The sequence below is a fragment of the Quercus robur genome, chromosome 4 (assembly GCF_932294415.1).
Source record: "Quercus robur chromosome 4, dhQueRobu3.1, whole genome shotgun sequence".
Classification (NCBI taxonomy): Eukaryota; Viridiplantae; Streptophyta; class Magnoliopsida; order Fagales; family Fagaceae; genus Quercus; species Quercus robur.
Genome location: NC_065537.1, coordinates 75,140,162 through 75,163,407, shown reverse-complemented (window position 1 = coordinate 75,163,407; position 23,246 = coordinate 75,140,162). Strand labels below are relative to the sequence as shown.

At 36.7% G+C, this 23,246-nt stretch overlaps 1 protein-coding gene and 2 long non-coding RNA genes across 10 annotated transcripts; 1 reads left to right on the top strand and 2 right to left on the bottom strand.

The window, feature by feature from the left end:
* Positions 1 to 5,467: 5,467 nt before the first annotated feature.
* Positions 5,468 to 9,822, top strand: LOC126724254 (uncharacterized). Of its 7 annotated transcripts, none has more exons than XR_007654834.1 (6): positions 5,468 to 5,600; positions 5,882 to 5,985; positions 7,765 to 7,819; positions 9,033 to 9,098; positions 9,192 to 9,263; positions 9,413 to 9,822. It is a non-coding gene; the product is annotated as an uncharacterized LOC126724254 (long non-coding RNA). The 7 variants fall into 7 exon arrangements; XR_007654832.1 differs by having other exon boundaries at positions 9,355 to 9,822; XR_007654835.1 differs by lacking the exon at positions 9,033 to 9,098.
* Positions 9,823 to 13,822: 4,000 nt separating this feature from the next.
* LOC126724253 (uncharacterized) lies at positions 13,823 to 19,427 on the bottom strand. Of its 2 annotated transcripts, none has more exons than XR_007654827.1 (11): positions 18,799 to 19,427; positions 18,599 to 18,660; positions 18,219 to 18,349; positions 17,853 to 17,903; positions 17,510 to 17,629; positions 16,493 to 17,247; positions 16,048 to 16,200; positions 15,601 to 15,977; positions 15,153 to 15,351; positions 14,843 to 14,974; positions 13,823 to 14,753 (listed from the first exon to the last, which is right to left on the bottom strand). It is a non-coding gene; the product is annotated as an uncharacterized LOC126724253 (long non-coding RNA). The 2 variants fall into 2 exon arrangements; XR_007654828.1 differs by having other exon boundaries at positions 15,601 to 15,972.
* Positions 19,428 to 19,445: 18 nt separating this feature from the next.
* Positions 19,446 to 23,034, bottom strand: LOC126722593 (putative disease resistance RPP13-like protein 1). Its single transcript, XM_050425740.1, has 2 exons — positions 19,546 to 23,034; positions 19,446 to 19,472 (listed from the first exon to the last, which is right to left on the bottom strand). Exons 1-2 carry the CDS (start codon positions 23,032 to 23,034, stop codon positions 19,446 to 19,448), a joined length of 3,516 nt encoding a protein of 1,171 aa, XP_050281697.1.
* Positions 23,035 to 23,246: the final 212 nt, after the last annotated feature.

Below are 23,246 nucleotides of genomic sequence, written 5' to 3'. Positions count from 1 at the left end.
CACATCGTGTACTGTTCACGGACCCACAAATTTCACTTTTCAGCAACTTTTTCATTAAAAATGGGTCCCACGATACTATTCACACATTTAAAAATTATTTCGCTACAGTGTTTTTCAGTTTTCAGTTTCAGTTTTCAGTTTTCAGCTGTATCCAAACGGACCCCTAATAGTAATTAATGTTTGCCTACAATTCTAGTATTTAGAAGAAATTCTAGTATTACCTAAAGTTCCAAAAAACTTTCCACTCCTCCAATGGAAACTCTATTTATCTCATTATTTGTTAGGATGCTTTAATTAGGTGAACTATATTATTTAAGTTTCAAGATATTTAAAATTGTAATCCTACCAAAATTTATTACCAAATGTAGGGACTCGATTCGTGACGACCCCAAGATGTTACTGGGCTCGTACGTAAAGAGGGCCCAAACAATATCATTTGTAGAGCGTGGGTTTGAAAGGCTAGACCTTGGTCACCGGTCGGTGGTTAACCATGATGTTCATACAAAGGTAAGCCATGTTCGCTTTGAGGAGTCTTTCTCCTTGATACGGTCTGGGAGGCTTTGGTTCTTAGCCTTTTTTCCCAGCCCCTTCCCCAGATTGCTCATTTTCCTTTTATATTAGCTTGTATCCCCTATCCAACGTCCACGTGTAGGTTCGACTTTTTAGGACTGATACTTGTCCCATCAGCCCATACCCAAAGTGGTTGGGGGTGGTTGTAAAAGCTGAAGAGCATGGCTCTGTCAGATGCAGAGTATTCAATGGCAGTAATGGCAGCTTTCCTTTTGTCCTTGGTCGTCATACTGTCCAGCGACCCTTTCTCTACTAACATAGATATTTTAGGTTTTACCCAAAACTGTTCCTATACCGTTCTTACCCTTTCTTTCAGGGGGACCTCGGATATGCCGAGGACAGAATTATCCTCGGCTATATCTCAAGACTACTTGGACTTTTATTACATGTCTTCGGCTATACCCCTCCTCAACTCGGGTCTTGAGCCCTAATGTAAAAATGGGTCAGGGCCACAAATTCTTGGGCCCCACAATAGCTCCTCAAAATCCTGCTGTCCGATCTCTTAGTCGGAGAGGAGGGTTTTGGTGATGCCAAGCTTTTATTACAGTTCGTTTAGCTCTGACCTTCATTAATGTTGGTATCTCTTCATCTGCTTAGGAAATGCGTCGGATTACGAGACATTCTTCTAGATTCACTCACGGTGCGCTCCTGCCGTTTCAGTGTTCGAGACGCGTCTTTAATGATTTCCCTTCACGAGACCATTCAAATCCGACGGTTATTGACGGCGTTGGGAAGTGGAGAGGGTATATTCTCGTTTATAGATCTTCTTGGAAATTCATATAGATTGAATGCCACCCACCTTGCCTTCCATATAAGAAGAAAGGCAAGAGGTTACTTCCTTTACGTAGAGACCCCTTAACCTTCCTAAAGTCTCGAACCTTCAGCTTCGCTCCAAGTTTTCCTTATCAGCACAGTCAAATCTTATAGTGTGATATGTCTGAGGTAGAAGTGGGAGTGAAGAGACCACGTCCTTTCCAACAGCACCGTGTCCCTTCGAAGCTTATGATGGCTCGGTCAGGGCAAGGTTGGCAGAGGCTCAAGATATCTCCCATCCTCCTTCAGCCAAAATCCGAAGCAGGAGCTTATCGCATCAAGCTTTTGGTGTGACTGAGCTGGGGTTGCTCATCATCAGTATCACCCGCTCTCCTATGAGCATAGCTAATATGGCACCAGCGTGTTAGGAGTCAGGGCTGACGCAGGGACTAAGTATCCCTGCTTCTTCCTTTCTTCCTTCACTGCTGCCTCCTTTTGCCTCCCCTTCTTCTTCTTTCCCGTCACCAGATCCATCCTGGTGCTTTTACTTCTTCCTCTTCTTCTCCTCTTCCATCAAAAGGGGTCATCTTCTTAATATGGTTGCTACTAGAGTAGAGTTTAGAAAGACTTCTTGTTTTTTTTTTTAATTCTTGCCTTTGTAATTTGTTTCCTGTATAGGCTTGTTTAAGCCTTTCATTGTACGCTGTACTACCTCTTTATATTAATAAAAGTCGACATTGCTTTATTTTGTGTATTCTATCTTTTCTGCAATGGTTATGCCGTGAATGGACGTACTTCCATATGACTTCCTTTTATTTTTATATTCTGAACGATGTTTAGGGCCGAAATCCCTGTTAATAAAAAGACCTTACTCTGCGTTTATTGAAACTATCTGGCACAATAATGCCGACTTGAACAAATGATCTTTAGGGCAGAAACCCTTATTGAAAGAAAAATGTTATTTTGTACTTATCGAACTATTCGGCTCAATAATGCCGACCTGAAAAAACAATACTTAAGGCCGAAACCCTTTCTAAGAAAAAGATGTTTATTATGAACTTATTAGAACTGTCTGGCACTATAATGCCGACCTGAAGAAACAATACTTATGGCCGAAACCCTTACTAAGAAAAAGATGTTATTATGAATTTACTAGAACTGCATGGCACTATAATGCCGACTTGAAGAAACAATACTTAGGGCCGAAACCCTTGCTAAGAAAAAGATGTAATTATGAACTTACTAGAACTGCATGGCACTATAATGCTGACCTGAAGAAACAATACTTAGGGCCGAAACCCTTGCTAAGAAAAAGATGTAATTATGAACTTACTAGAACTGTCTGGCACTATAATGCCGACCTGTGAAAACAATACTTACCCCAAACTAGCCGAGATGATGGCTGAATGCTTGGTGTAGTGTAGGAGGTAATCATCCGAGGACAGGTAACCCAAAATAAGCTGGCCACGTGGGTCGCCAAGTACTAAGGTGCTTTGCCGCTTTCTTGATGACTTTAATAGTTTTAGCCTTTTTTGGCATTCGGTCCGAGGACTGAGGTACGACCATACCAAACTTAAACACTCGTTTTCACCAGTTCCCTTAGAACTGAGAGCCTGAGGATAGGTCAAGATCTTTACTCCGTCTAGGGTTTAACCTAACTTCTAACGAATAATCTTCCCGTAGGACCGAGTAATCTAGAATCCTCCTTAAGCGGTAGGACACTGCAATACCTCGGTTCCATCCAAAACTTAGTTTTTTTAAGTAGTTGGTTTCCCTATAGGTTTGAGTCCGAGGACCATGCAATACCTTAGTTCTGTCCAAAACTTAGATTTATTAAGTAGTTAGTTTCCTCATAGGTTTGAGTCCGAGGACCGTGCAATACCTTGGTTCTGTCCAAAACTTAGATTTATTAAGTAGTTGGTTTCCCCATAGGTTTGAGTCCGAGGACCGTGCAATACCTTGGTTCTGTCCAAAACTTAGATTTATTAAGTAGTTGGTTTCCTCATAGGTTTAAGTCCGAGGACCGTGCAATACCTTGGTTCTGTCCAAAACTTAGATTTATTAAGTAGTTGGTTTCCCCATAGGTTTGAGTCCGAGAACCGTGCAATACCTTGGTTCTGTTCAAAACTTAGATTTCTTAAGTAGTTGGTTTCCCCATAAGTTTGAGTCCGAGGACCATGCAATACCTTGGTTCTGTCCAAAACTTAGATTTATTAAGTAGTTGGTTTCCCCATAGGTTTGAGTCCGAGGACCATGAAATACCTTGGTTCTGTCCAAAATTTAGATTTCTTAAGTAGTTGGTTTCCCCATAAGTTTGAGTCCAAGGACCATGCAATACCTTGGTTCTGTCCAAAACTTAGATTTCTTAAGTAGTTGGTTTTCCCATAAGTTTGAGTCCGAGAACCATGCAATACCTTGGTTCTGTCCAAAACTTAGATTTCTTAAGTAGTTGGTTTCCCCATAGGTTTGAGTCCGAGGATCATGCAATACCTTGGTTCTGTTCAAAACTTAGATTTATTAAGTAGTTGGTTTCCCCATAGGTTTGAGTCCGAGGACCATGCAATACCTTGGTTCTGTCCAAAACTTAGATTTATTAAGTAGTTGGTTTCCCTATAGGTTTGAGTCCGAGGACCATGCAATACCTTGGTTCTATCCAAAACTTAGATTTATTAAGTAGTTGGGGAGACTAACCCCTCGGCCAAGGTGTGGGACATTGGTTTGGGGGGATTAGCCCCTCGGCCAAGCCCCTAGAGCCACCCGCGCTACTGGCGCTTCGAAGCGTAGCCCCTACTGGAGAAACGTAGCCCCTAATGGGACTTTATGTTAGGATACTACAGCAGGCTGTTGGAAATGGTAGGGGGACTTTCTCGACCCACCGCCTGTGCCAACACACAATCCTTCCCACAAACGGCGCCAATTGTAGGGACTCGATTCGTGACGACCCCAAGATGATATTAGGCTCGTACGTAAAAAGGGCCCAAACAATATCATTTGTAGAGCGTGGGTTTGAAAGGTTAGGTTTTGGTCACCGATCGGTGGTTAACCATGGTGTTCATACAAAAGTAAGCCATGTTCGCTTCGAGGAGTCTTTCTCCTTGATACGGTCTGGGAGGTTTTGGTTCTTGACCTTTTTTCCCAGCCCCTTCCCCAGATTGCTCATTTCCCCTTTTATATTAGCTTGTATCCCTTATCCAACGTCCACGTGTAGGTTCGACTTTTTAGGACTGATACTTGTCCCATCAGCTCATACCCAAAGTGGTTGGGGGTGGTTGTAAAAACTGAAGAGCATGGCTCTGTCAGGTACAGAGTGTTCAATGGCAGTAATGGCAGCTTTCCTTTTGTCCTTAGTTGTCATACTGTCCAGCGACCCTTTCTCTACTAACATAGATATTTTAGGTTTTACTCAAAACTGTTCCTATACCGTTCTTGCCCTTTCTTTAAGGGGGACCTCGGATATGCCGAGGACAGAATTATCCTCGACTATGTCTCAAGACTACTTGGACTTTTATTACACGTCCTCGGCTATACCCCTCCTCGGCTCAGGCCTTGGGCCTTAATGTAAAAATGGGTCAGGGCCACAAATTCTTGGACCCCACACCAAAAATTTCAAGACATATAGTATAAAATTTAATATATATTTTTAGTTATTTTAATAAACTATTATAAATTTTATTTTTATATAATAAAACTTGCACAATTCATATTGTCCCTAAGTGAAATTGCTCTCTCTATATATATATATGTGTGTGTGTACACGCGCGCTTGTGCATGCTATTGTTAATTTAGAGTTTCGACTATCTCATGATAATTTTAGTAATTTTTTTAACTATAATCTATATATTCTATATTCTATATCTATATCTATATATAATAATTAATAGTCAAAACGTTTGACTTTTTGTTGATCGCGCCTCATTGCACTATGTGGCTACATAAATGACCGGCACATTTACATCTAAAAACACCAAAACAATATGTCTTTTCATTTGGGCAGTAGTTACAGGAAGAAAAAAAAAAAAAAAAACTTTTTTAAAATAGCAACAAATCAGCAAATAAGCCTTTTTAAAAATAAATTATAAAAAAAAAAGGAAATTTTAACAAATTATTTTTAAAAGCCCCACACCGTTTCAGTGGGTAACCACTATATATATTTTCAACTTCTCTTCAATTTTTTCCTTCTCAGTAATGCCCCTTTTTCCCCTTACGGGAAGCTACTTAGTGAAACTTGAAGAGAGAATAGATCCTGCCGCTACCGTCAGCCAGCAAACCGACTATCGGTAAAGATGACTTCTTTCGCTTTCCCTTTCAATTGTAGTGATCTGCTTTTTTTTTTTTTTTTTTTTTTAATCTCTTCTTTTCTGTTTTTTTATTGTTGTGTTTGGTTTTGGAGACACAACTTCAAAGCATAATAGCCCTAGAACCATCCGTAAACCAAATACAATTTGTTTTTTATTTTCATTTTACTTTCCAATTTGTTTTATGTTTTCTATATTCCAGATTTTTTTTTTCAAGAAACAAAGGTATACAATTTTTTATTTATTTATTTTTGGTTAAACAGATTCGAGATTCTTGATCAGATGGGCAAATGGGCATGCCCAACCCAACCCACAGATGGATTTGCTCGAAGTCACGCTCAACCCAGATTTTTATGAAGTTTCTGAGGTGAATGGTTTAATTGTCTACACCCATGTAGGAAAATCTCTGTCTAATTGTTTATCCCCATGTCTATGCATTTCTTGGATATGAGTTTTAGATCAGTTTATTGTTTTGGTATGTGTAAGTAATGTAATTTTCAAAACGTATCCTTATGATTGCATATACAAACATAGATGATTTTGTAAGAATTGGAAACGGCGTTTTTTTTTTTTGGGGGGGCTTTGGAACTGTAACTATTGTATTGTCTGTTTCGACTATATTCTTAATTAGAGTCGGTTATTGTTGAAATTGTTATTTGACTATGTTTTGGAGGTATTATGGTATTCTATTATTGTTGAAATTCTAGGTAGTTCTTTTGACAGCAATGTAGTTCTTTCATTACATTATATGCAGGGAATGGTTGCAACAATAATGCATGATGTGGATTTGATAAAATGTCTCAAAAATCTACACTGCACACTGTTTTGAATAACTTTCTGCAAACCAATTTTCTGTTTCGTATGTCAAGTTCTATAAAAGGAGCAATGTGGGTTTGTTTGTGTTGGTTGAAAAATTCTGATTTTTTAGAGATAGTGAGTGATTTCGTTTCATTCATCAACTGATTAGCACCAAACTAGTTCTCAGAAACTTTGCCACAGCAATATATTAGTAAAAAAATTTGTAGTTTATTCCAAACCTTCATATGTAAGCCTTGAACTCATTTCTAAATATTACATGTATGTTGACATTTTTTATTTATATATTTATTTATTTTGTTCTGATGAGTAATTGTGCTTTCAGGTTTCTCAGAAATCACTCATAAGGCAACAGAATTCATATTTCGACTCTAGGGATTCCATTTCCTACACACTCTTAGATGCCATGGTCAGCATTCTTAAATCCAATTGGCAAAGCAGGATTTAAATCAGTGATAAGCTCTTAGTGGCTTACAAACCTCAAAAGAGGAAGTTTGCATCGTTTGGCGACAACGCTTTGGGAGATGAATGAGAAAAAAAAAAAAAAAAAAGGTTTGTTTATGGTTTTTCATTGTTTAAAATTTAGACCCATTAAAACTTATTGCTTGGTGTGTTCATGTATTTTAAAATCTGGTAATAAAAACTGAATATGGTTTAGATTTTTTTTGAACTGAGGTCCTTGGAAGCTTCATTGCTTTTGCAAGAATCTGAAAACCCATTATGAATGGCAGGTTATTGATGACTGACTATTTATTTTGATTGGTAAGTTACACACGCACACACACCCAGTGGGTCTCGAACTCAGTATTCAGGACCTCATCCTCCGTCCCTTTATTATGAGAGGAGGAAGTTCCAATTGACCTATAGCTAATTGGTTGATGACTGACTATCTTTTATAATTGAAAACTTAATAGAAAAGTTACAATTGAGCTTGGCTTAAAAGCAGTCCAGTTTGATGTTTTACATTTGATTTTTATCGGAAGTTGACACTAGGGGTGCCCAGCTTGATAAGCTAACAATTATTTATTTTAATTGTGTTACAATTCTTGCAAGCATAATCAATTTCTTCTGCTCCCCCCCTTTTTGGCCTCTTTTTCTTGTTAATTTTTCTTCATGGGGAAATAAATTTTACCTAACATATGCTTGAGTTGTTATTGTACAATCAATGGATGATTGACTTGTTCTTTTTTATTATTAGTATGGGGACCTTGTTATTCATTCCTAAGCCCCTAGTAGTTTTCCTATCAACTCTAATTCATCTTATCAAGCTTTTAGTTCTTTAGAACAAATCAGATTTTGCCCTGATTAGTCATGTTTGATAAATTTACAGAAACCCTGTCCAAAGGATAGATTTGACTCAAGAACTAATTCGATGAATGATGGAGGTAATGATGCTACTTTGACTGTTTTTAGCAGGGAAGATTGAATTTATTAATGTAATTGTTCTGACAGCGTTTTGACAATACTCATTTTTGTAACTGCATTATGACATGCCCTCCATGCAAAGACTTTAATGTGATTCTTAAAATTTTATTCCTCCATAATGCTGACCAAAAACAGTTTCTTTTTGTTGCCTATTGTTTTAGCCTCACTAGCCACATTGTATGCACAATTAAACATGAACCGACCATGCGGTGTGAAACTCCATATTATTTTATCTCTTGCTAAGAGGAATATCCAAATTTGCATCTATGTCTTCTCTTGAAAATAAGTTGTTGATAAGTTCAGTGTTCCAGCATCTTTTTTCCATATCAATTGCATGATTAATTTGGATAAACAACAACCTGCAATCAACTCTTTTTGTCTGCTTCAAGTCTATGGCCGGTTGCCTTGTTTTTCATGTTTCCATAAATAATTTAAATGCTGTATTAAAATCCTTTGGTTTGTCATTTGTATTTGGTCGGCCTTGTCACTAGGAATTCCTTGTCTGAGTAGACCCCATGCCCTTTGAACAATGTATTGAGAGCTTCTTGTGAAATTTTTCTTAAGCAGGATATTTCTTTCTTGTCCTACCTGCTCCCCACTATAAGTTCTTCATAGCTTCACCCCCACCCCCTCCAAAAAAATAAGAATAAAAAGAATTAAAATAAATTTAGGCTGAGCATGTGATACTGAGTACTCTAAATTTTGAACTTAATGTGCAGCATCCGTATGCTCCTCTTAGCTAACCTATCTTGTTAAGATCTCTAAGCTATAGTTAAATTGAAAAAGTGATTAACTGCCTTGAAATAGCAGTAGTCAATGGTCAAGTAGGTAAGGCTGTATATTAAGGGATGGGGAGTGGATGGTGGGGATCCATGTGAGGAGTCATGGACAGGAGTGTCATGTTTTGATTCATTTGCTATACGCCTGTAATGCACTTAGCTAACCTATTTTTCTATTAACAATGCCACATTTTCAAAAAGGCCCAAAACCTTACCCTTCCGTGTTCTACTACCCTTTGTGCAGTAAAATTCAAGGACCAAACCTATTGGAGGCCAGCTTAATAACCTGCATCATTTGACACACCTGCAAGTGAATATGTCTTGTTATATTTATCTCTTATTGAAGTTGTACCAGCATTGTTTATATAATTCTTTATTATGGTTTCTTCTTTAGGAATGTCAGCTACAATAACATTCAGGGTGAAATTCCATATAGCTTACCTCCCAATGCCACGAATATGTAGGATGTCTGTTTTGTAAATTGTGATTCTTGCATGCTTAATTTTTTTTCTTTCAAGTTTTTGGTGATTATTCTACTTTTTCGTGAATGCAGAAATATGGCATACTACTATTTGAGACAAAATATTCCCCACTCCCTACCAGCAATGAAATGTCTCTAACATCAGTGAGTTACTTCTCCCCCCAAAGTGCCTATTTACTGAATTGCTTTTGCTTTTTGGTTATTCAATCAGAATCTCTTAATTCTTTTCTTGTAGAAATCTAAACCACAATTAGTTATCTGGACCAATTGACAATGTCTTTACCGGCTTACAGAATCTCAGAGAGATGTACGTGTTCTTCACCTGATCCTTACATTTCCTTTTCCCTGGCGTTTGAAGTGAAAAGGAAATAATGCAAAGTACAATATTCTATGAAATACAAAGAGGATGTTGTTGATGCTAGTAGAACCTTGAGAGGGTATGAAGTTGGTGATGATCTTGATGAAGGTATGTAGCAAATTATGCAGCAAACAAGAACTCTCCAAATACCTTTTAGTGTACAAGGATTGGCTATTGTAAATACTTTTAAGTGTACTATTCAAAACAGGTTTTGTGTAGCAAGTAGTGATTCATGTTTCAAATTTAAAAATGTAAAGGGTAATAGACAGAGTAGTTGAGTTATGTTGATTTGTAAAATTTGTTTCATTGTGTTGAAAGAGTAGTTGATTGGCTGTTATAATTCAATTTGGAATTGAACAATTGCGTTTATGTTTATGTTTTGAATCAGGTTATTAAATTTTGATCAATGTGAGAGTGCATTCAAAATTTTTTTATTAAAGAAAATACTTATTTCAACGTCTACAAACTGTTGAAATTTATCTCAAGGTACCTTATACCAATGGCTAAATGCATGTGGAAAAAAGTAAGAAGCATACTTTTATAATAATACTTCGACGTTTATCAACCGTTGATAAAAGTGTAACATTTTTTTCAACGGTTGCACAGGCAATAGAAAAAAGTTCTCGACATAGTTATTAATGGCGGTTTTCGATGGTCATTTAAATTGTCGAAAATGCTATTTTCGACAATTTTTAGTACTTTTTTCAACTATTTCAACCGTTGAAAATAACCAAATTTCTTGTAGTGATTTCTCTTTATTAAATAATCGAAAAGTTAGTGGAGGGTAAGAGCTTAATAATCGAAAAGTTAGTGGAGGGTAAGAACTTACCTGGATATTCAATGGTAAAAGACTCCAGACAATAATGGACAAGTTTGGTGTGGGTGATGTGCAAGATGTTCCATGCACCTTCATATCAAATTGAAGTCGTGACTCATGACTCAAGTCAGGAGTCAACAAATAGCTTCCACGAAGGTGAGGTTCCATTCCATTATTTCCATACAAACTTGGAATTGACTTTTGCAATATAAAGTTGTCCTTATCGTTGTTGCTTTTTCGCTTGAACATCAATGAAAAATACAATTTGTTGTCCCAACCTCCTATATGTTCAATTAAATGGATATTACGGTCATACCGCGCAATAAAAATTTATCAATTTCTTCTATTCATCAACCCCAAGTCAAAAATGTCAGGAAACAGTAGCTCAAATTTAGTGCACCGAGTGATTGTTTTATTTATTTATTTATTTTTTTATTATTATTATTAAATAAATCAATAAGAAAGAGAGCTTGATGGGCCTAGTCACTATTCTTTTTCAGTCCTAAAAACTATCTGCCATACAAAATCAGCCCATCTGACTTATAAAAGTAGCCCATGACAAGATTGTGAGCAATGAAATTTTACATTCTGATGTAGAAAAAGAAAACCAAAAAAAAAAAAAAACTTCAGCATGAGCTTTACATCTGCAATAATTGCCTGTGAGGTTCAATTGATATCTGATGAGTTCTTATGTATAGTCTGTAGAGTGTAGACCGACCTGGAAAACAGTTATATGCGTGAGAAATTTTAGCTCAGTGGCTAAAAACATCTTGAACTAGTGGTGCATGAGATTTCTTCTAAAGGAGTAAGTTTAAGTTTGACTATTCACTCTTTCTATGGTTGTTGCACCTAAAATTGTTCCATCAAAGTGACACTCCTGATCAGAAAATTGAGTTCGGAGTGAAGACTGACACAAGTTTACTTTGTTCTGTGAAAGTTGAAGAGATGCAAGTGTTTTCTTTGGTCCTGCAGTGAGAGACTTTTTCACAGAAGAATTGGAAAAAAAAAAAAAAAAAAGATATTTGATGAGATTCAGAAGAAACAGGTGGATAAGAAAAAAGACAAGGAAAAAAAAAATGGAAAGAAAAGAAGACCAAAAAGAGAGAGGAGTTTGGGTGGGATTAAATTTTTTTTTTTAATTACAATTATATAAGGTCACAACAAATTAGAAAAAAAAATTCACGAGGTGTGAACGTCATAAGAAAATTAAATAAATTAATAGAATATTAAACTAGACTACCCACAACTAAAAACAAAGACTTGTAAGAATATTATGATATTTTATTGCGTTTTTAGACTTATTAAATTAGTGCTATTTTTCTTTAAAAACAAAAAAGATTCTGCAATTGACACAATGCTTTCACAATAATTTCATAATAAAGTTTATATAGTAAGTTGTTATTAGCTTTTATTTGGATTTACTACTGACAGCATATTTTTTTATCTACCGTTAACAACTTATCACATAATTAAAAAAAAAAAAATTACATAGATTTTATTGTGACTATTTTTGTAAAAATATTGTGCCTATAACTTGCATTATGGGCAAAAACATATTTGAAAATAATCATTACTTTAAGAGAAGTGCTACTTCCACAACAATTTCACATCAAATTATAGTAGTTAGTTGTTATTGGTTCTAATTTGAATCCACCATTTAAATTACTTTTTTGCCCACCCATAACAACCAATAATAACCAATCGATTAGAATTTATTATGAAAGTATTATAAAAATATTGTAGACAAAAAAAAAAGAAAAGATAATATCAATAATTGTCAATTTAAGGAGTGCCAAAACGGACCTATTCTATGAACGTAAGAAATATGGTTTTAAGAAAAGATGATGGGAATTGGATAGACATATGTGTACTGCTGTTAAACTGATTTTTATTTACTCAGTTTGAGATGAAGAATCTTGATATTTTGGGATGATGAGCATAGTATAGACACATATGTAAGCTTTTACATTGCTTTTATTATGCTTAAGCATTGCTGAAGACAGCATATTTGAAATGCTGGAGCTATTTTAAAGTATTGAGTTTGTTTTCGTAGATATTACTGAGTTTTCACTTGTTGCTTACAAAAGCTTCTGTTTTGACTACTATGATTGTTTTCTGTTGTGTACATGAGCTGCAACATCTCAATTTATTGACATCTTGATGTTGAAATTAGATTCTAGATTAGAGTTGGTGGATCTTATAGGAAGTCTAACTTTATTTGAGAGGTTAGACTAACTTAAGCCTTAATTTGATCCTCTCTTTTTGATATTATTTTGTCCATAATGTTTTGTGCATTAATCTCAAGTTAAAGATCTGGTTTTATGTACTAGACTTAATGTCAAGTATTTTCGGGCAGTGGTCGTATGTGGTGTGATCTTTGTGTGAGTGAAAATGCAAGTACTTCAGAAACTATTAGGATGTGTATCTCAGTTAATCAAGTTGTTGTAGTAGTAAATTCTTCTTGAAAGGAACCTACCATGTTTAATGATGTGGTTTTCCTAATCCATTACAATAGCTTGGAAAAGAAAGCTCCCTTAAGCTTGGTTGGGCTCATAATGGCTCCCTGATTGGGCACGCCTAGGCCCCATATCCAGCATAAATGATAACATTTGATATTGCAACGCACTATCCTACGCTTGAAAATGTGCTTCATATGCACATGGATGTGGATGCTCCTTTGCCAGTAATTCGAGTACCTTGCCTAATGCTACTACATCTTTTCGGATGAGAGTATTTCTTCCTTCTTCAAAGCAGTGGACAAAAACGGTTGTCTTAGATTTTGTTTGTGTAAAATAAAGTATCAAATACATAGAATCACACAAAATCACCCTTAACACATCAGGTACTTCATCAATGTGCTAAGTTTTTACAAAATGATATAGTAACATCTAAAAATAAATGACCACCGTACAATATGCAAATCATTTCCCCCCTTAGTTTATTCCTCTCTCTCTCATCCACAAAAATCTTTTCGGATAGCAATGGAGGAAATAGGACTCTGCATCATGCAAGGCTACGGGGTTCCAACGACGTGACTGGGGAGATTGTGGAGGTGGCATTGTGGTGGGTGTGAGTTTGCAAATCAATTGGAAAGTTGGGTGTGAGATTGCAAATTGATTTGGCTGTGATTGATGGGTTTTGTGGAAGGTTGTTGGGTTGAGAGTGGTGGCACTGGCCCTTTGCGTGGGTTGTTGAGTGTTTTTTTGGGTGGTTGTTGGGCTTTGTGGTGCAGTGGCTGTGGTTGTTGGGTTTTGTGTGAAAATTTCTAGGTATTTGAGCGGTGGTTGGGTTTTTGTGAGGGTGGTTGCTATTGGGTTTGGTGTTTTTATTTTTATTATTTTTAATTTTAATGGATAGAAGTTGCTGACTTGCTGCTGGATTTTGGAATTGGGTAGGAAAAAAAATATTATTTTAATTAGCGGTATTGCAAAGGAAAAAAAAAAAAAAAGAGATGTCAGATGTGTTTAAAAAGTTACCTATAAAAAAATGATTTGCTAAAAAGTGGGTAATTAAAATAAATAATGTAATTTTTGGTGATGTAAAATAGATTTATTTATTTCTTTTGCACGTTGGGGGTTAAAGTTGAACACACTTATCCATTGGTATTGAACAAAGAAAAAAAAGTCTCTCATGCAACCCAAACCTCACTACACTTTAATGGCCAATTTGGAGGGAGGGAGAGTAGAGTTCTAACTAGATTAAATTACAATGCAGCATTACAGTGAGCTACTCATTTGATGATGAGATTAAATAGCACACCATTGTTTAACTATTCAAACTAGATTAAATTACAGACTATGTTCTCCACTCCAACCTGACACACTAACTAAGTTCTCTTCTTGCACCAAACTTCTGAAATTATCTAAAGCCATGTCTATCCAAAGTCTGAAATGAGCACTTTGAGTTAAAACTGAGATCCTTTACCTTCCTACTGGATTTTATAGGACTTGGAAGGCCTTTTGAGCTTGGAGATCTGCTAGAAACCACTAGTCTTGCCAATCCTACCACCACTTGGCACTTCAGTAGTAATAAAGGATATGAGTTTATTCTTATATGGTGAAGAGCTTTCAGAGCATGTATCAAAATTCATGGGCCTTATTTTTCACGAGCTCATTGATCTTGACTTTTCCTTTGCAAATTCAGTTGCATTCATGTAAGTTGGAACAACAGGAGAGCTTGACAAAGAATTATGATCTCCCAATGAGCATGGTCTCCAATAATGAATTAATACTCTGGGAACAAATGTTGGAGAATTCAATCCTTCCAACTTACTCTGTCCCTCAACATTTCTTAGCTTAAGTTGCCTTCTTTCATAGTCCTCTCTTTGTCTTCGATTTGAAGTCAAAGCTGAGTCCAAATCTTCAAGTTCTCTACTTAGGGTAATTTGTGTATCTACCCATTGATCCAACCAATGCCTTCATCTTCCACTTACTAAGTTTTGATCCATATCTGCTGACTACTGAAAATATTTTCAGTTGAAAACATCAGTAGTTGAACCAAAATTTGAGAAATATACAATCATAAGATCATAAAGCAAAAGGACCTTACCAGATGGATAAACCACTACTCCTTTATCCATTCTCTCTTAAGCATGGTCTCTTTCCTACTCATAAACAATGCAACTAACTCTTCCTTTGACAAAACACTGTCATCCCACCTTCTTTGATTCCTTGTGTCTATCTGAAAATCATAACATTTTGCCATACATAACTTAGAGACAAAGTAAGTTAAAATACTATAATGTAAAATGGTTAATTAGACAGGCAGAAGACTAATGTTCCTGAAAGAGATAAATGAGAAACAGGGTTTTATGGGAGTTGTGTTGTTCACAATAGAATAAGCTTGCAGCATCGCATACCCTTGTTATCTTGTCTTTCCAATTCTGCGATTGTTCACTTCCATCATAATTCTAAGTGCCTTCCACCATTCCAAATATTCTTGCGCAGCCTTGTGACTGAATAATTAAAGTGGACTGGAAGAACTTTAGGGCAGTTATAGTTTGGCATCATACAGCTCTGCCTCACAATTCCCTTCTAAGTCCACAAAGTTTTCCTTGCCTGCAAAACTCTCACAAATATTTTCAAAATTATACAATCTGTGAGAACTTAAAAAACAGGTCTAATTTGTGTTTTTCCTCCCCTGCTATTATTAGAGTTAAAAGTTGACATAAATTTGCTGTCAATACCAAATTCCTGATATATGTTTTCTTCTAACTGGCAGAACTATATCATATACATAGTTCCCAACACATGTCAATTACCAGAGAAAAAATAAAATTTGAGAAAGGAGATATGAGATAGAGAGACCTTCTTTAAACTCATAAGGTAAACCTGAAAGGCAGACTGAATTCTAGTGGCAGCAAATTCAAGGATTTCTCTCACACAATGATGGTTGGACTGAGGGGCTTCACCTTGAACTCTAATGACTAAGAACTCTTCCACTTCATTTACACATTGATGGTTATATTGAGGGGGCAGGCAAACTGGACAACCGCAGCAGCAACTAGAGTAGTCGTAACAGCTGCTTCAGCAGCAGCAGTGATGGAATGGGCCACAGCAAGAGCATGCTTGATCTGCTCTTCCTCAGCCTCAGCTAGATTTCTTTCATTTAATGATGATGGTGAAGTGAGCGGGGCTAACATTTTGATCTTAAGCCCTCCAAAAATCCATTTCCTTCTCCTATCCTGATAATTGTTCTAGCAGTGAGGAACAGAATCAAAGACCAAAACTGCACAAATAAGCAAATTACTTTACCATTTCTTGTTTTGAGTTTGTCTCTCTTATAAAGAACCTCTTCACTATGTTGAACCAGCTCTTCTTCTTAGTCATTGGAGAACCAATAAATTACATTGGTCTAAGAAGGTTCTGATTGATTCTGCAACTTTGCTGGTAGGGTGGTTTCTGGTACTACATACATGCATCAGTTCAGAAAAAGAAGTTAAAAGACCAATACCAGTACAGAATACTATTGATTAGTAATGGAGCAGATTAGCCAGTGAACTAAATAACAATTGACTTGTAAACTTTTACTCCATGTATAAGAATTGAAAACCGGATGCTAAGAAGAATAAGTTAGAGCCTCAAAACCATTTTGCAGAAGCAATTGTCTAGTTTCTCAAATTGACAAGAAATTATTACTTTGGAAATAGTACATTAGTACATCTTTGTAGAATGTGAATAAAATTAAAGAATTTCTTACCAATCTGCAATATCATCTATTAGTGGTATTCAGCAAATCAAACAAGATTCACCACATCAAGAAATTCATTTTCTCTTCAACATGGATGCTAAGTCAGAGAGAAAGCCTTAAATTCTGGTCAAGAAGAGGACCAGGCCGCATAAAAGAGGAAGCTGTAGAATTGGCCAGCTAACAAGCATTAGTGAGGATTTGCCTGGGATTTGATCAACCCAGAGTTTAGAAAATCATGAACGCTGCTCAGCAATGTCTTCCTTAACTGCTTAATCTCCGAACCTGGTGTTTTTCATTGCACAACAAAGGCTGCAAACCTCAGAGCTACTAGTAGGTACAACTGCAGCTACCACACCTTTAATAAGTGCATGGGTTGAGCTTTCATGAATTATCTGAGAAAGTACTATGGATTTCTTTTTAGCCAACCAACTATAACAGTGTACCACAATTTGGTTCCTCATTTGATCTTTGCAAACAAAGCTTGCACCTGGCAAGCAACTCTCCCTTTTTGTACTAACTTCTACTAAGATCTGAAATTTGGTTCCCAATTTGATCTTAGATTCAACAAATCATTTGCAATTATAGATAGGAGGTTTAAAGCAACATTTAGGGAATGAGTCCCAGCCATTGCTTCTTGACAGATCATGATCTTGTGCTTGCAGTAATTAAGAGCTTGAGTAGCATCAATAGTCTTCCCTTGAGTAGCAGTAATTAAGAGCTTGGCTCTATAATACTGCATTTCCAAATAGCCCAAAGAGTGGCTGCTATTACAACAATAATAGAATAAGAAAGATCAATATCCAAAGAGCATCTCTCCATCCAAATAGGAGCCAATTAGTACCGTAAAATGACCTCCCAGGGGAGCACTTTAGGACATATTTCTAAACAGTTAAAAAAATGAATTGCAGAGAATATGAATAAATAATGCATGCAATATAAGAAGTTAAAAAGAAATAAATATTGCTTTTCATTTATTTAATAATAAATTTTTTACATTTAAATGAAATTTTGATATTTATGAAATACCTGCCATCTGCAGCGCAGGTGACAATGCTTTGATCAATCTATGCAAGGCACAATATTTGTTTTGAAATGACATTTTGTGCACATCTGCTGATCATCATGTCATAGAACACAATATGTAGCCTGCAATCATCAAATCACAGCTGATAGCCAACCCAATAACTCAAATAAATTATTATGTATAAGAGGTATTAATGAGGTGAAATTTCAAACACGATACAATACCTCTTTTAGGCATTTTATCATACAGCTGCGTGTCCGAGCATATATGGTTTGCATAATTTAACTATAAGAGATATTGATGAGGTAAAAAAATTGAACATATGGAAACCAAAATTTAACATACCTCCACGTTTTGAAATTCCAATAGAAGGTTTATCAGTTCCAAAGCTAGTCTCTGTTGCAACAATGCAAGAATTAGCTTGGGTTAGGTTTTGAATTATTGAAATCGTATTGTATTTTAAATACAAACACAGAGTATTTTCTTGTATTCAGCTTTGGACATGTAAATACGTAATGAACAATGTTATGAAACCAATTAAATATCTAAACTTTTTTCCTCTTTGTTTATTGCTGCTCCTCCTTCTCTAATGAAGTGGTCAAGATCAACATAAGTTATGAAATAGTCTAGATCATTTATATCATACTAATATTAGGTGGGTACACCTTTTAAGGAAATAAAAATATTAATGGACTCAAAGTTATGAAATACCTGCCATTTGCAACATAGGTGACAATGCTTTGATCAATCTATGCAAGGCACGACAAATGTTTAAAACAACATTCTGCACAAGCATAGTACTAAAAGGGCATCCTGCCATTCTCTGAACATTTACTGATAACCTGCAATCATCTAATCACAGCTGATAGCCAAGCCAATAATTTAAACAAATTACAAAGTATATGAGATATTGATGAGGTAATAAAAGTTCAAACACTATACAATATCTCTTTTAGGCATTTTATCGAATAGCTGCCTGCCCAAGCATAAAGTGTTCACATAATTCAAATAAATTACAAACTATTTGACTCTAAAATTTCAGTACCAGAAGTTCAATTGTTAAAAGAGGAAAATAATTAAATTTAACTTACCTCCGTGTTTTGAAATTCCAATATAACGTTTAGCGGTTCAGAAGCTAGTCTCTGCTGCAACACTGCAAGAATTAGCCTGGGTTAGGGTATGAATTATTAAAATTGTATTGTTCATATACAAACATAGAGGATTTTGTTGTATTCTGCTTTTGATGTCAACAATGTAATGAGAAATATTATGAAACCAAATAATGTTGTACCTGGAAGGAAGGAGTAACTATTATGAGCAAATATTGCTCTTTGTTTTACAATTTTTTTTATTGCTGCTCCTCCTCCAACTCATAGACAGACCACTCTCAATCAATCTCAACGCAAGGGACGTTGGCTATCTTGGACCACTCTCGCCCGCCTTTCTTGCAGTGTTGTTTCAGCAATGGACAATGTCGAATATAAAGTCGCAGAAGCGAGGGAGGTAGGCCCTTCTCTGGGAGGGATGCGAGTTTAGGGCAATTTTCGATGTACAAATGTTCAAGAGCAGAGAGATTTTGAAAGCCCAAAGAAGATAGGATTACAATATTTGGAATGCTCCAAATCGATAGGTGGGTAAGAGAGGAAGGAAGCGTCATCGTCAGCTTCCCATCTTGCTCATCTGGAAACGACTGCCAATCTGGAATCCCACCATCAATCCGGAGTGATGTAAGAGAGGTTAGTCTGTGCAATCCCCACACAGTTACTTGCTTACAGATATTCTCCCCACCAAATAAGAGTGATGTTAGACTGGTGGGGTAACCCTCTTCTGGAAAGTATATGATGCTTGGACAATCGAAGATACGAAGAGAATTGAGGTTCGGCATGCAGTTGGGCCAGGCCTCCAGGTTCGGCATGCAATTGACGATCGAAAGACCTCTCAAGCTGGTGGGGAGTAACCCTCCATCTGGGAAGGAAACAAAACTAGGGCAGTTACTTATCTCTATCTTATTGAGGTGGCAGAGTTTGTGTAGGCCCACCGGTAAGGATTTCAACTTTGCACAATCTATGATTTGAAGCTGTTCAAGAGACGCATTGTTGGGTAAGTTGTTCGCTATTGACTCCATCTTTGGACAGTCGGATACAGAAAGGTATTTAAGAGCTGTAGGTAACTCGTTTTTTGATGATAAGGATGTGAGCTCTATGCATGACGAAATCTGAAGGCGTTTAAGTGTGGTAGGTAGGTCGCCACTTGATGATAAGCATTTTAGAGATGGACAGCCCACAATAAACAAGTCCTCAAGAAGAGAAGAAGAATTAGAAGAAGCCTCTCCCTCATCTGCCAAAAACTGCAAATTCTCACAATTACTTATATTTAGCGTTTTCAAATTTTGAGGCAACTGACCTCTTGAAATCAACGTCAAAGAATTACATCTCCAAATGCTTGCCTTTTCCAAACATGTACAATTAGAGATTGACAAGGATTTCAAACCGCTACAACCTGTAATATTTAGTGTCCTTAAAGTAGATGTCAAGCTGATGTTGACAAGGCTTGAGCAATCTCTTATATTCAGCTTCATAAGGGATTTGAATTCATCCTGCCACAAAGATGTTAGCTCCTTACAATTATCTATCTCTAGATTTTCTACCTTAGTTAACCCATGCATGAACTCCTCCGTCAAGCTTTTCACGTATGGAATAGAAAGAATAGTTGACTTTGGAAAGCATAACTCATCTGTACTTCTGCTCACCACCCCTTTACATCCCTTAATTTCTAATGCACGAAGCTTTGGGAAGTTTGGAATTGAAACGTCCAATTGCTCACATCCATTAATAGAAAATTTTTCCAATAATGGAACATGGTGAGGCAATTTTCCTTGCAATTTAGGGCATCTAGAAATAGAAAGCTCACGCAATCGAGGGAATTCTTCATACTCAACTTTGCATGGAATCCAATCTTTCCATTCTTGCATATCCTCAAAGCAAAGTGTCTCTAAGGATTGGAAAGGCTTTGGGCAATCTTTCCCATAAAACTCAAGACCGATGATTTCCACTGCAGACAATCCTACGAGGGCAAGGTCTCTCAAGGATGGTAATTGTCCAATTGCAGGTAAGGATGTGCATTTCCTGCACCTCTCAATCCTTAGAAGCACCATATTAGAAAATGACGGATGTCCAAACCAAGTTGGAAATTTCGCTCCAACATAGCCATCAATTGAAATTTCTTTCACTGTTGTACAAGGTCGTAGCATCTCAAGAATATCTATACTAGATCTTGCAACTTGTAAATCATCAAGCTCAAGTTTCCATTCCATCACTAATGCATCTAAATTCTTCTTACCAAGTAAATTGGCCCTTCTTGCATCCTCAACATCAAGTACATTCTCTAAATTTGAAATGCAAAGTGTTCCCCTAAGAGACTCCAAGTTCATCAAGTCTCCTATCTTAGATGCAGTATCTTTCCCCGCAACAAAATTAGATAATGTTTGTAGGCTCTTTAATTCTTTTATTCCTGCTGGCATTTCTTCAATTGAATTCACATAAGTAATATCAAGATGTCTAAGATTGAGTAGATTCCCAATTTCCACTGGTAACTTTATAAGGTGGTCACAACTTTTCAATAGCAATGTCTGCAGGTTGTACAAAGTAGTTGTGGATTCTGGTAAACTTGTAATCTTAGTACCAGAAAGGTTTAAGTATCTTAGATGTTTCAAATCACCGATTGAACTTGGTAGCTCAACGATTTTATATCCACATAAAGATAATACCCTTAAGCATCTTAATTTTGGTAGCCAACAATTAGGAATGTAGTTTGTTAAGTAGCCCCAGTCATTTATTGGTAGCGGTAGGAAGGTCCGTAAATGCATATCTTTGGGGAAGTCTTCAAACCTTTTCATGCCTTCATAATGACTTCGAAGGTAAGAGAAATGACGTACCTTTGTAGAAATCTCAAATTGCTTATTTCCATCCAATACGTCTTCCAATCTATAGCACAAGCCTCTTGCTGCCCATTGAGCTAAATCATTGATAAGATCGTGCATGACAAAGAGTGAGCCATTGCTGCTTGATCGTTGAAAAAATGATCTCCTAAGGAGATCCCAAAAACACTCATCACCAAGATCTTCCATTAACTTGTTTCTTTTTGTTTCTTGGAAAAAACCTTCTGCCATCCATAGCAAAACTAACTCTTTCTTCTCAAATTCATAATCTTTTGGGAATAGTGAACAATAAGCAAAGCACCTCTTTAAATGTGAAGGGAGATATTGGTAGCTCAATTTAAGAATTGGAAAAATACTGCTTTTTTCCTCTGGAATATCCCAAATCTTGCTATCTAACACATCTTTCCACTCGTCATGATCATGTTTAGTGCGTAAAAGGCCTCCAAGTACTTTTGCCGCCAAAGGTGAGCCCTTACACTTGTCTAAGATTTTTCTACCAATTTCTTCAAATTTTGGATGTGCAGTAAAATCTGTTGCCCCCAATGCATGTTGGGTAAATAAATTCCAACAAGCATCATTTGACAACTCTTTCAACTCATAAGCTGGGGTAGTTCCCATTGTTGATGAAACACCATAATTCCGAGTTGTGACAATAATCTTACTTCCTGGAGCCCCAAATTCAAATGGACTACGAAGCTTAGTCCAGTCATCGTAGTTTTCATTCCAAACGTCATCCAAAATGAGCAAAAACTTCTTACCAGACAATGTCTCCTTCAATTTGACTTGTATTGAATTTAAATCATTAGCATCACAATGCTCAGAAATGACAGATAGTAGAATTGCTTTAGTCACCCTTATAATGTCAAAATCTTCAGAAACACAAGCCCATGCTTTCAAATCAAAATAACGGCTCACCTCATCGTCATTGTAGACTAGTTGGGCAAGAGTCGTCTTACCCAACCCTCCCATACCAAGTATGGGAATCACAGAGAGTTGAGCATCACTCGATTCACCACTCAGCAACAACTTGACAATCGCCTTTTTATCTTCATCCCTGCCATAAACATGAACTTCATTCACCAGAGATGTAGTGGGCACCCTTGATCTTTTTGTTCTAGTCCTTCCTTCAGCACAGTCTCTCAATTCCAGATCATTTTTCTGTGTCACAATTTCTTGCAACCTTGTATTGATTTCATTAATCTTGGACCGCATATTGGCATCAAACATGATAGAACTTGGATTCAAACCCACACAACAAGCAGGGATGAGCTTTCGTACCTTACTTGTGCTGGGTTCTTCTGCATTCAACTTACGTCGCAAAGCTTCAGTAGCAAACTCGTCCAAGATGTCGTCCACATCATAAGCCAAGTCTTCCAGGTCCTCCAGCCAGATCTTCACGAACTTGCTTGTCATCTGCTTATCCTCTGCATCATCCAGAACTGCACGGATTTTCGGCAAAGTTGTCTTCCACTTCTTGAGGTCAGCATGAACTTGCTCTTGCTGAAAGATCTTCAACAAATCAGAGGAGCTTAACTTGTCAAACAGCACCTCAAAGAAAGCTGATAGAGCAGCCTCTCCAATCACTGACATGATTTGCTTGTGGGAAAGAAGGAAATAGAGGAAATGAAATGAAGTAACCAAAGGGACAATCCTCAGAAAATTGGGTCAGGAGTGAAGAGATTAACTTTGTTATGTGAAAGTTCAAGAACTCTGGTATAGTTACATAAAGAGTAAAGGGCGTCAATCTTGACTGCTTTATTGATAGGAAGGAATCTAATACATAAAGAAAGATAAAGCAGACC